The sequence below is a fragment of the Sinohyriopsis cumingii genome, chromosome 4 (genome assembly GCF_028554795.1).
Source record: "Sinohyriopsis cumingii isolate HCF-2022 chromosome 4, ASM2855479v2, whole genome shotgun sequence".
Lineage (NCBI taxonomy): Eukaryota > Metazoa > Mollusca > Bivalvia > Unionida > Unionidae > Sinohyriopsis > Sinohyriopsis cumingii.
In genome coordinates, this window is record NC_142964.1 from 65,925,807 (window position 1) to 65,942,614 (window position 16,808).

A 16,808-nucleotide genomic window follows, 5' to 3' on the forward strand; every position below is an offset into this window, starting at 1 on the left:
CTGTTCACCCTCTCTGCTGAAGGAAAAGAAAAAACTAGAAGAATAATAAGAAGACAGTCAAAGGCCCTTTTCAGGGCCACTCATATACCTCGGAAAGATTTGCTTTCCTGCCTTTTTTTTTTTAGTCGGTTGTATTGTTGTTTGTATCACATACTGATGTTCATCAATCTATGTCTGTATGTGTTATATATGTCTATGTCCCGCCAAGCGTTCTATGTTTTTCCCCCTGCTGTTTGGTCCGATTGAGGTCAGCCCTTTGCAACATTGTTACCAATCTTTAGTACCGTTGCGTCACCTCATCTGTTCCATTCCTCTTGTCCCTATACAACAACCCCATTTTCCCTTGTCCCAATATTCCCCATGTTAAATTTCCATTGTCCGTAAACGTTCCCAGGGGCGTCTGAAAAACCTTGTCCGTAAACTTTCCCACGACCTTTTTGACTGGGATTTCCATTTTCCGTAGCGTATCCCCTATTACTACTAAGATTCTTTCCCTAAAACACCATCTGATGAAAACGGTTGCTACTTTCCTGAGAAAATCACGTGGCAACCCACTGGAATAGTTTAGATTGTGAATCTTGGCGACTTCGTATTTACTCTGAGTTTACCAGTGAGTTTTCTGATCGTAAATGTTCGATAAATCTTTCGTCCTTAAGATCACATGTCTCTATTATGTATATTTTTTGTTTTCGTGATACACTGGCGCATAAAACTTTTATTAGACACTATCCTCTTCTTGCTTAAGGTTCCATAATTGTCGATGAGCCTTTCGGTATCACTACTGTCAATGATTATATCCGGGATCTATTTGACACAAGTAATTTAAATTCCTGTCGCCGGTTTCGAACATCTGAATAAATATGGCCTCCGCCGGAGGTTACACGCAAGACTTGCCACCTCAAGGAGGTTATGGCCCAATTGATTGGGCCAAAAGAATTCCAAAGCGTCTAAATGGTAAAAATATATTTATAGAACATCATTCTGCATTAGAGGGATCATCTGTTTTATAGAGTTTGTCAGTAAGCAGGCTAAATTTGCATGTGACCTTGAACACGAACCATATTTTGAATCTGATCTGATTAGTTTTATTTGTAATTTTTGTTTTGCAACGAAAGGTAGACTATTTCACGTGAGAGAAAAAAGAAACACTTGTAAAAAAATGACACAATACAAACAAACAAACATCAACCGATATCGTAACACGCTGTACAAGCTCGTTATTTGGGTAGTAAGACATAGCACTAACACAGAAATAACGTGCTTTGTCTTACAAAGTTACATTGTAGGACTAGTGTCTGCAATGATTGTCGATAACATATTTTCGAGAATAACTCATTTTCAATCTCTATCTCGCCCATATCACGGCACAAAATGAGTTTCATGTTACCAGTAGACAGACAAATTGTACTCTGACATTGTATATTTCTTCAGGATGACTACAGTACAGATTTGAAAAATTATATCTTTTTACAGTGTTCCAAGTACCTATTTTATTAGTACTAATATTAGTACCCTTACTCGTACCTCGTGGACAGGGTACTAACATGAGCATATACGTGTTAATGGAGCAAGCCGGGTGTGAATCACACCCAGCGCTCTTTTAGCCTAATAATAACACTTTAAAAACATTCCTTGCATATAATCCAATAAATAGAGTAGTCCTCTTATTTAATACTGGAAGTATCGAAAATCATTGTAGAAATAGTTGTAAAATCTCGTTTACTTTTTTCAGCCGATATTTTCGTTTAGATCGTCCGCCATGTTATTTCAAATAATGATTACTTCCATTCTCAGCCTCGTCTGTTTGTGTGCCATATTAGGACATTGACGCCTTATTTGGAAATGTAAACAAATCGTAGTAAAAATTTGGCGCCGTTTGGGTCAAAAAATCTGCGCATTAAAAGTAAATACGGTTTATCGGCAACATTGAAATTCAACCAAGAAGCGATTATTCGCACTTGATTGATAATAATATAGCGTAAAATATCCAAAATATGTTCTGGCAAGCCTTACGTAGAAAAGGGGTCACGGCGAGAGTCTCGCGTTGTCTGTCATGGTGGACAGGATAAGGTTAGAGTAACCATACCAATTTATTTTATCGTGTAAGGGCTTAATAAAGTCAAAATAAGCCAAACTTCTTTCACAACATGATTATACTTATGTAGTTGATTTCTACACTGTTTGTTTTTCTGACTTTAGTGATGATTTTTTTTGCTCCATTACATGATATGGGATCAGTTCGTAGCCTCAACCACAACAAATCAAGTTGAGGCTACGACATCGTAGCTACTATTTTATTGGTGATGGAATTGGTTGGTAGGTAGGGGGTTTGAAAGCTGTTGGTTATATGAATTAGCTTATTGGGTGGGTGGTGTGGTATAGTTAAATATCACATATAGTATGTATATAACGAGTTTAAAAAGTTATATATTATTAGCTTTAAACAGCTCATTTATATTTTCATGGACAATCAGTTTTGAGGAAAATTTATTTATTGGAGCTAAAATAGGCAATTTAATATTTTACTTTATGCTAAATAGATCACAGTATTGAGCTATCAGAGGTCTCGGAAATGCTTAATCACGCGTATTTGGCAATTATTTTTACCTGGGACACAGAAAATCACTTATACAGGAGTCCTCCATATGCACACATTTGCCAGATTGCAAATTCAAGGACTTGCCAGTCCTGCTTCACCTATCTGTTGAGTGGGAAAATGTTGATCAAATGACATTTTAGCTGTGCTGATATTCACAGTGACAAAATTCAGTGGCTGAAAGACCCCCAGCTGTTGTCATTATAAGAGTACATCTGAAGAACATGACCCAATAGCTTGGCGGCAAGTTCAAAGACTTGACTAGCTGCAGAGTGGTGGGAAAATGCACTAATGTTTACTATGACTGAATACAGAAGCAGAAAGACCCAGTGATGTACTTTTGTGTAAGAGTACATCAAATGAACAACATTGCCTTTCATTATTGTGTTCATTTCCAAGTGTAGGCGAGTAAGCAGTGCATGTGACCTTGAAATCAAGACATGTTGAGAGTTAGACAAAATGCTGTTTGCAAATTTGGATAAGTATTTTGGGGCAAATTGGCAAAGATTGTAATGAGATTAAACAGAGTGCTAGAAGTTGATATTTCACATGGAATACTTTACATGTGTGATGCTTAGCTTAGTGCATGGAGTAAGACGTTTCCTTGGCCTGACATAATTCACTCTCACTTTAATGGACAAACAAGAGTTATATGTCAGTGGTATAATGAGATTTGTATAGTCATGTGACTCAGAATGCAAATAGCCAGATCCAGGTCAAATTTCAGCAACGAATACTGTCTGTCACCGGATTCAAGACATGATGAATGCTATGCTCATGATTCTCGAGAAAATAAATCATATTCTTATCGATTTCAGGCAGGTAAATCTCAATTAAAAGTCGTTCAAGTTTGCTGGGCCAGCTAGTAAGCAGCTGCTCCATGCTGACACTAAATGGTGTCGGCGAATTCCAACTTTTCATTAGGGAATGGACTCTAACCCTACAACCCAACATAAATGTCCAAATATCAAAAATGGGATGGCACAGATCAGAGGAAACTCGGACTAGTCACTGGTGTAAAGAAGTTAGAAAATAAAACTCAATGGCAACCACTCATTCTACTCATCTGGAAATTTAGCCACTTCAGGTATACCCAATATGCTTCTGGTAGGGGACTGCAACTTTTGCTGGTGGGACTCTTGTTTTTTTCCAAAATTGGAGTCCTGGACTTCTAGTTTTAAAATCCCAGTGAGACCTCTAGTTATTGTATTGCATTTATCTTGTTGGGTGAAGACTAATCACATAACTGTAAACTTTTCAAAAGCCACCTAGGGAGATTTTTTAAAACCCTTTACGTCTAGTAACCACATTTTGGATGACTCTACTCCATCCATTCTCATTAAAGCGGCTTTGGATGCCTCTGCCAGATTCGCATGGAAGTGCCTTTGGATGCCTCTGACCTATTCTCTTATAAGTGCGTTATGATGACTGCTGTAGACATCAGTAATTTTGAGCTGGGTTTCGTAGTGCCTCCTTCGTGGAAAACCCCCATTAGATACTTCATTCATTTACGTGAATGACCATCGTGTCAAATCATGTGTCTGTTTAAGCTCTAGTTGTAATCTACTATTTAAAGTAATGGGGTCAGATTCTTCTTTCTCTGAAATGGAGAGAGCGGATTTCGTGCAGTAGTTCTGGAGTTTGCACAATTAGAATCACTACTTTAAAAGCTTCAATGACATGGGTAAAGGCTCTGATAATAATGCAGGCAAAATTGAATTTTTTTTATGATTGATAAAATTCTGTTGATTTAGTGATGTATACATAGAAAAAGAACTGCTAAATTTCGATTATGAGAAATGGTAGCTATGGTTGATCACATGTCTTCACAGGCTTAATGGTGAACAAGTTCTCTCATGATTTTTAAGCACACAAAATTATTCTGTGAAAAATCCTTATACAATTATACAGATCATATTTTTCTCTTAAAATTAAATCTTTCTTTATATAATCGAAGAGTACCAAAAATGTAAAATGGTTAAAATTGATGTTGAACATGTACTACACTGCTATATAAGGCCTATATGTATGTAGTCAAATAGGTAACAAGTATTCTGTTTATAACACACTGCACTGTGTAACTTTGGTACACGTATATCAACTGCCTACAAAGCCATATGAGATAAAGGGTTATGCCTCGTTTTATCTAACTATGAACTGATCTTTGTCCAACATGTGTGAAATTTTCACAAAGTACACACCGTTTCTCCCTGTGATGTGCCTTATTTTCCCCCAGAACATGCCCTCATTTCATATTCTGGTCAGCTGTAGCCAGACTGCACAATATCTTAAGGTTAAGTCTTAAGTAAATAAAAGCAAGAAAGCCAGTGTGACTAATTAACAGTTAATCCTTATCATTGCAGTTATCTTGTGAAAAGGACTGGCCCTCTGACATAATTCAAAGAAACCATGTTCTACAGTGTGTGTTATGTAAGCATCAGCAATTGATTGGCATTTAAAAGATGCCCCATTTTGTTGTAACTAGTGTTGCCTAATCTCAAGCTACTGTACATGTGGCAACTACTTTTCTCACATTTTTTTATCCCAAATTATTTCCTTATTCTCAGCTTGAAAGGCATTTAACATTGTTTACTAAATAACATATTTATTCTGGATTAGTTTTTTGTATGTGTATGTGTGTGTGTGTGTGTGTATCATTGGGATATATATTGAATTTTATTGCATATTTTAGAACTATTCTAGTTGTGATATGCATATCCCCTAGTGTGTGAGAAGGCACTTCTCACAAAACAAGAGTCTGAATCAAATTAAGAAAAAGACAGATTTTAAGAAAATTACAAACTGATGTGGTAAGATATGTGAACAGTTGCATACAAGATGATACTTCATTCAGTTCTGGTGGATGTCAGAATTGTCACTGATTGTGAATTGTAAACAAACTAAAGAACATTAATTTTAATAATACATTCTTTTTATACATCCATGTGCTTTTCCACACTTGTGTATGCTGTGTCAAATAGGTCATATAAGTATATGGAAATATCTCTTTTTCCAAGAAATTGGTTAGAAATTTAAACTTGTGATTCATTAATTAATAAAGTATAGAAAACTGAATTATCAATTGTACAATAGATTCTTAAGCTTGTACAGAAAGACATGTGAGGAGACGATATGAATATTCCAGACTCTTCATTTGGTGGAACATTATAATGTTTGTGAATAAAATTATGTCATTATTAATACATGTACTACCAAACTTCATGGAGAATCGTTATCGTCTTAATCACAAAATGCTGCTTATGGTTAATACAGGCTTCTGTCTCTTTTTTAGGAACTACTCTAATGGTTGTTTATTTGCAAACAGTATGTGCAGAAATAAGAATATTTCATGTTTAAAGTTTTATTCAGTCAGTTTCTCCTTGCCACTAAATATGTTATTCATAAGTGTTATTTTATTTTCACTACATCAGTTATGCCCGTCAACCCTACCTGGGTATAGACCGCCAACAAAAGATCGCCATAGACATCTGTCCTGTGCCATCCCCTCAAGCTGACTCCAGGTGTGACCCAGCTTAGTCGCCATGTGTTTCTTGGTTGGTCCCTTCTCTGCTTGCCTTGAGGGTTCCACCTCAATGCCTGCCTGGTAATGTTGGTTGGCGGCTTACGTTGAGTGTGTCATATCCAACCCCACCATCTCTTCTTGATCTCTTCTTCTACCGGAAGCTGGGAGGTTCTCTGCAACAGTTTGGCATTGCTGGTGGTGTCTGGCCAGCGGATCTGTAGAATTCTTCTTAGGCAGCTATTGATGAATGTCTGAATTCTCTTTACGGTCAACTTGGTGCTTCTCATGGTCTATGCTCCATACAGTAGGACTGACTTCATGTCGGAGTTGATCTTCTGTTGGCGTTTTTTGTAGCAAGTTGGGTTTGATTGGGTCAGGTTGCTAGCCCCACACCCAACCCTCCTCTTTTTACATCCAGGCTTGGGACCGGCAGTGGTGGAGTTATAATTGTTTTTTTTTCCCCACTACATACCAACTCCATATTACTATACACTGCATCAGATTTGTTGGACAACAAGGTATGGAATTGTTTTTGTTTTGAGGTATTCTTTCACACACTCGCTGCTAATTGATGTGTGATACTTAACTGAAAGAAATGGGACATCACTATTACCATAATTTTAGCCATTTTTTTACAACCAGAATACCATCCCCCACCCACTTGTACAGAATGGTGCATTACCAATAGCTCTTATGAACAATTGGCAATACAAATAGTCCCAACATTGTGGGTAGGTGTGGTATAGCCATCTTTTCGTGGAATTGAGATAAAAAGGAAAGACGGACTCAAGTTATTAAGACCTAGTATTTAGATTTTTTAATGGTCTTGTTTAACTGCCATGGCATTGTTCAAGATGTTTCAAGTTCATTAATTAATAATGAAACTGTCCCTTGCTAATGCTTGCAGTAGTGTAGTACAACACTGGTTAAACATATTAAGCACCTATGAGCAACATCAGAAGTGTAAAGATAAACATCTGGGCATATGGAAGTTGGAGTCGGGGCTTGTGATAGTTTTGAAGTCACCATCTCTGGGCCTGTATTTAAAAAAATGTTTCTTTGAGCACTGTTTTCATTTTTTTCATTACATACTTTTTGCTACTTGATCGATTATTCATAAGTGTCAGTGACATTTATGTTTCACTACATAGAGACTCCATATTACTGTAAAGGTATGGAATTTATTTAATTATAAGTTACACTTTCACAGGGGCCCCGAGTGGCCGAGTGGTCTAAAGCGCTCTCCGTTACAGATCACTGCCATCTCACCTCTGTCTGCGTGGGTTCGAGTCTCGGATTCAGCCTATGTGGGTATGTGAGAAAGCTTGCCAGTAGCTTCTCGTGGGTCGGTGGTTCTTTCCGGGGTTTTCCCGGGTTCTTCCTCCACCATTAATACTGGCTGCCATGTATAGCCTATCGTGTGCTGAAAAATGGCGTTAAACCCTAAAACAACAACAACAACAACACTTTCACACACTCACTGCTAAATGTTGCAGATTACTTGATTGAAAGAAATGATTTTATCACTTTTTCCATAATTTTTAGCTTTCTTCACAATCCCAGTAGAGTCCAGACTTGCCTTTGGGGCCCCGAGTGGCCAGGTGATCTAAAGCGCTCTCCATTATGGATCACTGCCATCTTACCTCTGTCTGCGTAGGTTCAAGTCTAGGATTCGGCTAATGTGGGTATGTGAGAAAGCTTGCCAGTAGCTTCTCATGGGTCGGTGGTTCTTCCCAGGGTTTTCCCAGGTTCTCCCTCCACCATTAATACTGGCCACCATGCATAGCCTATCATGTGCTGAAAAATGGTGTTAAACCCAACAACAACAACAACAACAACATACTTGCCTTTGCTGAATTGTGCATTACCAATAGCCATTGTTTCCCTTTACCATCTTTTGTGATTCAGACTCCCAAATTTTTAAGTTGGAGACCAGTTATCACACCATGGTTTTGTTTTGTTTGCTCAGTCAGACCCCAATTCTGACACCAAGGAGATATTTGACTCAGTTTTGCATCCCGATGGATACACTGAATAGCCATTAATGCCAGTTGTATTGGTAGGGGTGAAATGATACACCTGTGTCGCATATCGATACGATTCATGATACACAGCCTACAATACAATACATATTGATACACATATGAACTTGATGGTCTTTCTGTCATTGGAAGGTAGGTGGTGCCCCTTTATGTATGTTGACATACTGATTGTATGTCCAGTATGCAGATTACATATATAGTTATATATTTATATGCAATTCTCATCGAAGATAAGAAAACAAATATAATTTCAAAACAGACTACCTGTTGGCTGTCAATGAGTTTTATTCAACATTTTAGGCTACTTACAGGTGGCTCCATTTAACTCACTTTAGTCACCAGGCCCTATGTTTTGAATGGCATGAATGCTTTGAAAATATCTTATTACCAATTTCATGTCTCACTTAAACTTGGAAGACATAATGATATCTTCAAAACAGAAGAAATAAAACAATTTGCATAGAAAAGTCTCATCCTGAACAAATCTGGGTATGGGAATGAGGATGAATTCCAAAAAAATTGATCACATTGTAATCACATTGTACTTCCTGCAGATGCAAAGGACTGCTGTGGCCACAGGTACTTGTATTTGTTTGTGAAGAAGGAAAACTGAGCGGTTTGAAATCTGCCACCTTACTGATTCTGTGCTAATTTTATTTATTCCATCAGAACCTTCATTCACTGGTTAAACATCTCATCATAAAAAGATAAATTTCAAATTTGTTCTCCATGTACAGTTTAAGGAGATATGCTACCAGGATTTTATATTAAGTGGGACTTCACCCTTTGTCGCTCAAAGAAGGGGGGAGTAGAAAAGAATGAGGATGAGGAAACTATCATTGTTCAATATTTACCTTACACTTCAATATCTGTCTCTCTCTCTCTCTCTACCTGCTCCACTTTTTTAGAGCTCTACTGAAATTAGACTCTTTAAAAGATGTCACCTTTAGTTGTATAAGTATTAATCTGTTAATTATTTCTTAGCATACTCTGTTTTTTATCTGTGTATGAATATTTTTTGTTCTTCCTTCTAAAGGGGTATATGCATAGCTAGCTTTCTCAGCTTGAAGATGTGTGGATGTTATTGACAATTTTCCAAAGCTTACAAATATTATCTTTTGGATACATCTGCTCCAAATGTTTTTTCACTAACATAAACTTACTTTCTTGAATCAGTAGTTTACTGACTAGTGACTACCATGCCAGATTTCTTATCTGTTCCATAATGCTGTATTAGTGTTTTAAGTCCATCAGTGCCATAATCTGCTTCTGTAGACAGAGATATTCAAATAAATACCTTTACTTCTTAATTTAATTTGTTTCATCTTTATTTATTCAGTTTCTCTTAACCCTGATATGGATATATGGTTTTGTAGCATATGATCTGCAGAGCTAAATTGATTGATAAAAGAAAGGAAAATTGCATTCTACTTTTAAATTGTCTGTATTTTAATTAGGCTCAGTATTCTGCCCTTTCTACATTTAATTTCAAATTACAGCTGAAAGCAAGATTTACTGCCATGCCATCTATTTGTGTCCATCCAACATATACATCTGACTCATATTTAACACTATTTTTGGGGCCCTGAGTGGTCTAAAGCGCTCTCCATTACAGATCACTGCCATCTCACTTCTGTCTTCACTGGTTCAGGTCTCGAATTCAGCCAGTGTGGGTATGTGAGAAAGTTTGCTGGTAGCTTCTCATGGGTCGGTGGTTCTTTCCAGGGTTTTCCTGGGTTCTTCCTCCACCATGTATAGCCAATCGTGTGCTGAAAAATGGCGTTAAACCCCACAACAACAATAACACCATTTTTGGGCTCAAAATCACCCCCTGATACCTCCATTAACAATTCCCCAGTTCCAGTAATCCAGTATACTTCACAACTTTAAAAATTACTGTCATCATCACTATCACCAGCCAGTATTTGTCAAACGTAAACGTAATGAACCACACAGTGAATCTGACATTTTGGGTTTTCTGGGTAGCCAGTATTTTAAACATGCATTTGTAAAACTTCCTTCATGGAAAGTTCAAACTACGCCATAATGCTTATTCCAGGGCACAATGTGCCAATCATATTAAGTTTAACAACCATTCATGTCATGCTTGAAGAACCTAGATGTGTAAACAGTTGCCTACACACAAAAACAGATGTCAGGTTAAATAAAAACTGATCCTTCATGTGCAGAATGTTCAACTAATTTTCAGGAGTTCTTGCACTTCAAATTCATAAACATTTTGCATGATTCATGCAATCACACACATTTATGTGCAAATTTGTCTGTTGCTGTGTAGTACTTCCTGTTTGTCAATCATTGATTAAGTTACACTGAATCCTGATTGGTAGTCATTATTTAACCCATTTTATCCTGAATACGACTACGATCATAATGCCTCATTCTATCCTGAATATGCCTCTGGTCGTAGTATCCCATTTTTATCCTCAATACGACTACGGTTGTACTCTACTACGTATGTGTGTAGTGTCTCTAGAAATGTGTTACACATCACAGATATTTGTGTACTTCTTTACAAACACAGGAAATGGTTAAAGCACGCATGCACAGTGAAATTTTTTAAAAAATCTGGTTGGAAAAGAAATTGTTGGCTTGAAAATTGATTGATAAAAATACAAACATGGATGTTGATAGTGAGGGTAGTGACCATGAAATTGACGATTTTAATGATTCTGGTGATAATATTGACTTAAATGATGGGTTAGAATTGAATCAAGTTGATGAAAGAGATGGTGCATGGCTTTATACACTTTGTGGCAGTGATTCAGAGAATGAAGCTGACTTTGAAGGCTTTCAAGAGAAATGGGTCCTTAATGATTTTTCACCTCGGTTGCAGCCACAATTTAAGTTGATAGATGGGGCAATTGTTCAACATCCAGAAAAAGCAAATGCACAACATTACTCTGAGTTACTTTGGGGATGATTTAACCTGGAAAATTTCACACTGAACAGGGATGTATAAAAAATCCCCCCCACTGCTGTATGATTCTCTGTTTTACCACATGTATTTAGAATTGCTTCTCAGGAATCAGGCACTGCAGTTGAAATTGGTAAACAGGATAAAATGGGTTAATCTGGACCGAAACAAGCAATAACCAGCAATGAGATCTCAGCGTAACATATTTCACCATGTGACACACCAGCAGTGTAGCTTTCAAATTGACAAAAGTAGACCAGATAAAATTAAATGTAGAAACTTCGCATAAAAGTGGTTTTTAAATGATGAGTAAAGTACTCTATAATATCCATGTGGAACACATTTGGAATGTATCGTATATGCAGAATGCTGCTGCTGTGTTAAGATCAGTAGCATTGGGGGGGGAGATTACAAATCATGTCACTTTGTTTTAATTTTTAGATGGTATGTGAGTATTCTCAATAGTCTTTTTCATTTTTACTAATAAAAATGAGTGCCTCGAACTGCAAATGCCATTTCAAATGAATTCTATATTTAAAGAATAACAAGGCAAACTAATAATTATTTATGACTGCTGAAGACTAAAATAACTTATGGTAAGTATTGGTTTGTATTGATTCTCCAACTCTTGTATCGATATGTTTATCATTACAGCAATAGTATCAATGAATTGATATCTCGATGAATCGTTTCACCCCGAGTATTTGGTAGACATAGAACTTTAAAAAAGCATGGAAAGAATCATCAACCATTTAGAAGCTACCAGTAAGCTTTCTCGCATACCAGTACCCATGTTGGCCAAGCCCGAGACTTGAACCCACACAGGCAGAGGTGAGATATTAGTGATCTATAAAGGCAAGCGCCAGAGCGGCGATCTACTGGACAAATTTTGTTGTCAGTTAAGATTTTTAAATTGTATAGTCCCAATGAATTGGTTACCTGAGTCAGAGAGCAGAAATCAGTTTACTGATGAAATAATATTTGAAGATGACACATTTTTACTTCATACTAAATTTTCAGTATTTGTTTCCACGTCTGCATGGTTCTGGATGCATAGTGTTAGCTGAGATTGATTGCACAGGCAATGAATTAGACTGGTCACATGTAGGCTTTAAGCAAGTCTAATCACATTGAAAGATAGCAACTTAATGTTTTAATAGGAAGTTTCACAGTCGAAAAGGAAATACTGTGGATGATATTTGTACAGTGTACTTCCCAAGGCCATTTACCTTCGTAGTCCTGTTATCCTACCATTTCAGACTGCTTCTGTGGCATAGTGGTTAGAGCATCTGCCTTGGATGTGGGAGGTTGCAGATTCGAACCTGGTCAAGTCATACCAAAGACTTTTTTTAAACAATGGTACTAACAGCTGCCTCGCTAGGCACTCCGCATTAATTTGAGGTTAGTATTAGGACTGGTCAGCCTGATGTCAGGATAATGTGAATTGGTGGGACATCATACTATATGTCTGCAGCTTGATGCCCAAGTACTAGACATCACTGTAAACTGCAACACTGCAGACATTGTAGTGATATGATTGAAAATTTTTAAAACTACGTTAGAAATCCAAATCACACACACACACACATATCCCATCACTTCATCGGGAGATGACTTGGTTCTATAGAGTGGAGAATTGTCAGTAAAACACATTCCACTTGTACATCTCTTATGCCCATGAACAGAACAGTCATCTTTTTCAAGGATGCTTTGTTAATGGTGGTGTTGTACATAACATGACCAGAATTTTTTTTACTTGTTGCAAGTTTAAAACCACATTTTGGTTCTACCTTCAACAGTATTGTATCTGGTGATACTTTTCATCCATCTCATCTTCTCTTTATATGCCGGTAACCCCTGTCCCTTTTAGAAATTTGTTATGGAAAGGACTGCTTACTTAGGTTACTACGATTGATTCCACCCTTTAGGAGCGAAGGTCCACCCCTCTTATTTTCAGTATACAATTGGTTGCCGGTAAGAGTTGTGTGTTAAGTAACAATGCAACATACATTCTACCTCAGCCTTATAAGAATTTGTATTTCTTTATATTAAATAATTGCCTAAACATCAGTTCTGTGATTTTAACATTTTGTCATTGTATATTAAGGGTTCACATGACCTTCATTGTTTTTATGTGTCTGCATTGCTCCTAGAGAATAATAAAGATTTAACATCAAGAAAAGACACAAATCCGTACTTACCTTGTACAGATACACTGGGATATATGTGGCACACAGTGTATACAAGCAAGTGTATTGCCAGTGTTATTGTCTTTTTTCTGATCATTTTTATCTGACAGAACACCATCGGGGCAGTGTGGAAAAGAAATGGGCCCTTGGGACACTCCCCCAGGATACCTCACTTGTTCAGAGAGTACAGTCATGTAAGAATCATAGTTTATGCACAACATGAACTAATGCAGTCTGGAATAGAGATGTATTTTTCGAGGGCGGATGAAACGTCAAACTCAACACACACACACACCTTATCATAGGAATTTTCAGGCGTTTCTTTTGATAGCCACAGGGAGCCCACTATAAGATGACTAGTTCTTCAGCTCAAAAGAACACTCTTGGGTCTCAGGAGCTTATTGGACCAGTCTTTTCTGAGACAGGTAAGCCCCCTTCTGTAGAAGGAATGAAAGTTTGAAAGAGTAAATCACCTCTTCTTCCCTCACCTCACCCCAGTGAGGAGAAGTTGAACACTGCTCATGTTCTAGTCAGGTGAACAGTATTGATTGATTTGATCACTGATCAGTGTCTGGTCACCGATCACTGGGCATTTCATTAATGTGATCATTCAGGGTATGAGTGTGTGTGATTTGGATTTTTAACATAGCTTTAACAATTTTTCAGTCATATCGCTACAATGTCTGCAGTGTGGCAGTTTATATTGATGACTAGCACTGGGGCATCATGCCACAGACATGTAGCATGATGTCCCACCCAGTCACATTATTCTGACACCAGGCTGACCAGTCCTAACACTAACCTCTTAATGTTGAGCGCCAAGCGAGGCAGCTGTTAGTACCATTTTTGTAAGTCTTAGGTATGACCCGGGCGGGGATCGACCTCCCACATCTGAGGCAGATGCTTTAACCACTAGGCCACTGGAGTGGTTCTTCAAGGTATGATAACCAGTCAGAATGTACTGGTCAACAGCCACTGGTCAGATCATATCAGTGACCAACTTTCTATTGAGTATTAATCAACGGCCTTGTAAAGGGACAGGGATCATGTCCCACCATCTCCTCATTAGGTGGCACCAGTCAGAAAGGCTGGGTGCATTAGCATCGTCTAGGACAGATGAGTGGTTTCATCTTTCTCATGGAGCCTCTAGCACTCATTTTGGATGTTCTTGTGGTTTAAGTATAAATCATGTTTGCAGTTTGTGCTGAGATCACTTAAAGCATTTTTGAAGTTTAGTGATAAGATGAATCAATATATATTATCTAGGTGATAAATTCTGCTGTTAAAGAAATCTTACATTATGAAACAATATTAGAACTGAGTCACATTTGTAGACCAAATTTTATTGTGAGCCTTATAACCAACAGCATTACGTGTATATGGTGAATTGACTGTCATAATTTTAAAAGATGAGGAAAACAAACACCAGAAATGCAATCAGAATTCTTTATTTGTAAAAGAATATTGAAACATTATCATACAAGTTTCTGCAAGCAAGGATATAATGCAAACTGGTTTACCTTCCTAGATAGTGTACATGCTGGAGGGACCACTCTGGTGACCAAAGTGGTTGGTGCATTTGCCTCACATGTGGAAAGTCGCAGGTTTGAACCCCAGCTGAGTCATACCAAAGACATATGAAAATGGCAGTAGTGGCTGCCTCACTTGGCACTCATTATTAAGAAGTTAGTGTTAGGATTGGTTGGCCTGGTGTCAGGATAATGTTGCTGGGTGACATGATACTTTATGTCTGTGGTATGATGCTACAGTCTTAGATATCTGTATAAACTGCCACACAGCATCATAGCGATATGACTGAAAATTTGTTAAAGCTACATTAGAAATCCAGATCACACACACAGATACTTGCTGGAGGCTTTAGTACACAATTCTGACAATAAAGATAATTTTTTGGACTATATTCAGGAAACAAATGTATTACTTCTTTACATGATTTATCCAGATGGAGAGAGAAGTAATTTTTAGTGTTTGGATTGTAGGGTCAGTGGCAGTACCTTAGTAGGCAAAGACTTGCCCAAATGCATGATTTCTCATTATTTAGCAAATTATTAGTAAACAGTATTTTTACTGGGGAATGGAGAAAAGCGCTCAATGACATAAACATGACAATGATCCTTTTCAGTGCTAGTGGTGGTAAATAAGCTTGATGTGAATAAACACACATACACACACACACACACACACACACACACACATATATATATATATATATATATATATATATATATATATATATATATATATATATATATATATATATATATATTTCACAGCAGTTAGTGGTGTATATGGCAGCATTATCAAAGGCCAGATTAATAAAGAACTTTTTAAAGTATTTTTTAAGGTTTTGGCATTACTTTTGTATATACTTCCTTTCTCATTGTATTTGGCATGACTATGAATTGCGACAAATCATTTTGACCTTTTACCTTGTGGTCAAAGTCACATTGATGGAGAATCTGCATTAAAAGTACATGTATATATGCAACCAGTATTCTGTGATCTCCCTGGACTGTATGTTATGGTGTGATTCATTTAAGGATAGAATTGATAGTACATTGTTTACATAACTGAATAGAGTTTTTGTTTTAATTCAGGTGCATTAAATGTCTTATACTAATGGTACCTAGAGGCAAGCTTTCACTGTTGTCTGTTATTACTAAAGTGGAAGTCAGAATGGTGTAGTTTGTAGCACTGAATTGTTCAAATTAATCCATAACCTTATAATCCAGCAACTTTTTGTGATCAAAATGATACTTGTAATAAAAAATATCTTGTATACTTTGAATTGTATAGCTTCATGAACTGAGTAAAATTTTCACCTCATGTTAAGGATATAAACAAAGAACATTTGAGAAATTTTTTTTTTTAGATAAAAAGTATGACTTCTTGTAAAGAAATGTTGCAGAGACCTCTATTTTCATTATGTTACTAATAGTTTGTCAAACATAACAGCTGCACTTGGAACGTTTGAAGAAATACTTCATCAGTAATGCAACCATAAAACTCTACAAAATTTCAGTCTTTATAGAGAAGAATAAATGTTCTATAAATCCATAGAAAAAGTCGAAATTAATGGGGGGGGGTTTAAAAGTCATTTTGAAGGCTTCTGAAATGTTTTGATGACATCCTCAGAAATGCATCATTCTTTGTGCGATAGCATGTATCATTAGTTATGAGAACTGATTCACATTTAGAGAAAGATACAGATTTTGAGACAAACTTTTGTTAATTCCACAAAGTAACACTTTTAATTGACACTATTTACAATAAGCTGATTTTTACTTAATTGTTTAGCCGTTAAGTGAACATGAATTTCAGAAAAGGGATGTACAGAAATTGAATGGAAAGACAGATTTAGGTTTTAAGATGAAATATAGAACTTGTTTGTTTTCATTCACATGGACTTTTTCCTGTAATGAAACCAGGACTTGAAATACAATTGATAGGTGTAAATTACAAGAATGATGTTACTTTTGAACAAGATTTTATGTTTCCATTA

The 16,808-nt window shown here is 36.9% G+C and overlaps 1 protein-coding gene across 1 annotated transcript in view; it reads left to right on the forward strand.

The window, feature by feature from the left end:
* The first annotated feature begins 838 nt into the window (after nt 1-838).
* LOC149801363 (NADH dehydrogenase [ubiquinone] 1 alpha subcomplex subunit 13-like) overlaps nt 839-16,808 on the forward strand; it is a 30,619-nt gene continuing 14,649 nt past the window's right edge. The window contains exon 1 of the mRNA XM_089955429.1: nt 839-954. Coding sequence (XP_089811555.1) covers nt 861-954 — 94 coding nt within the window. The 5' untranslated portion in view covers nt 839-860. The remainder of the gene's footprint in view (nt 955-16,808) is intronic.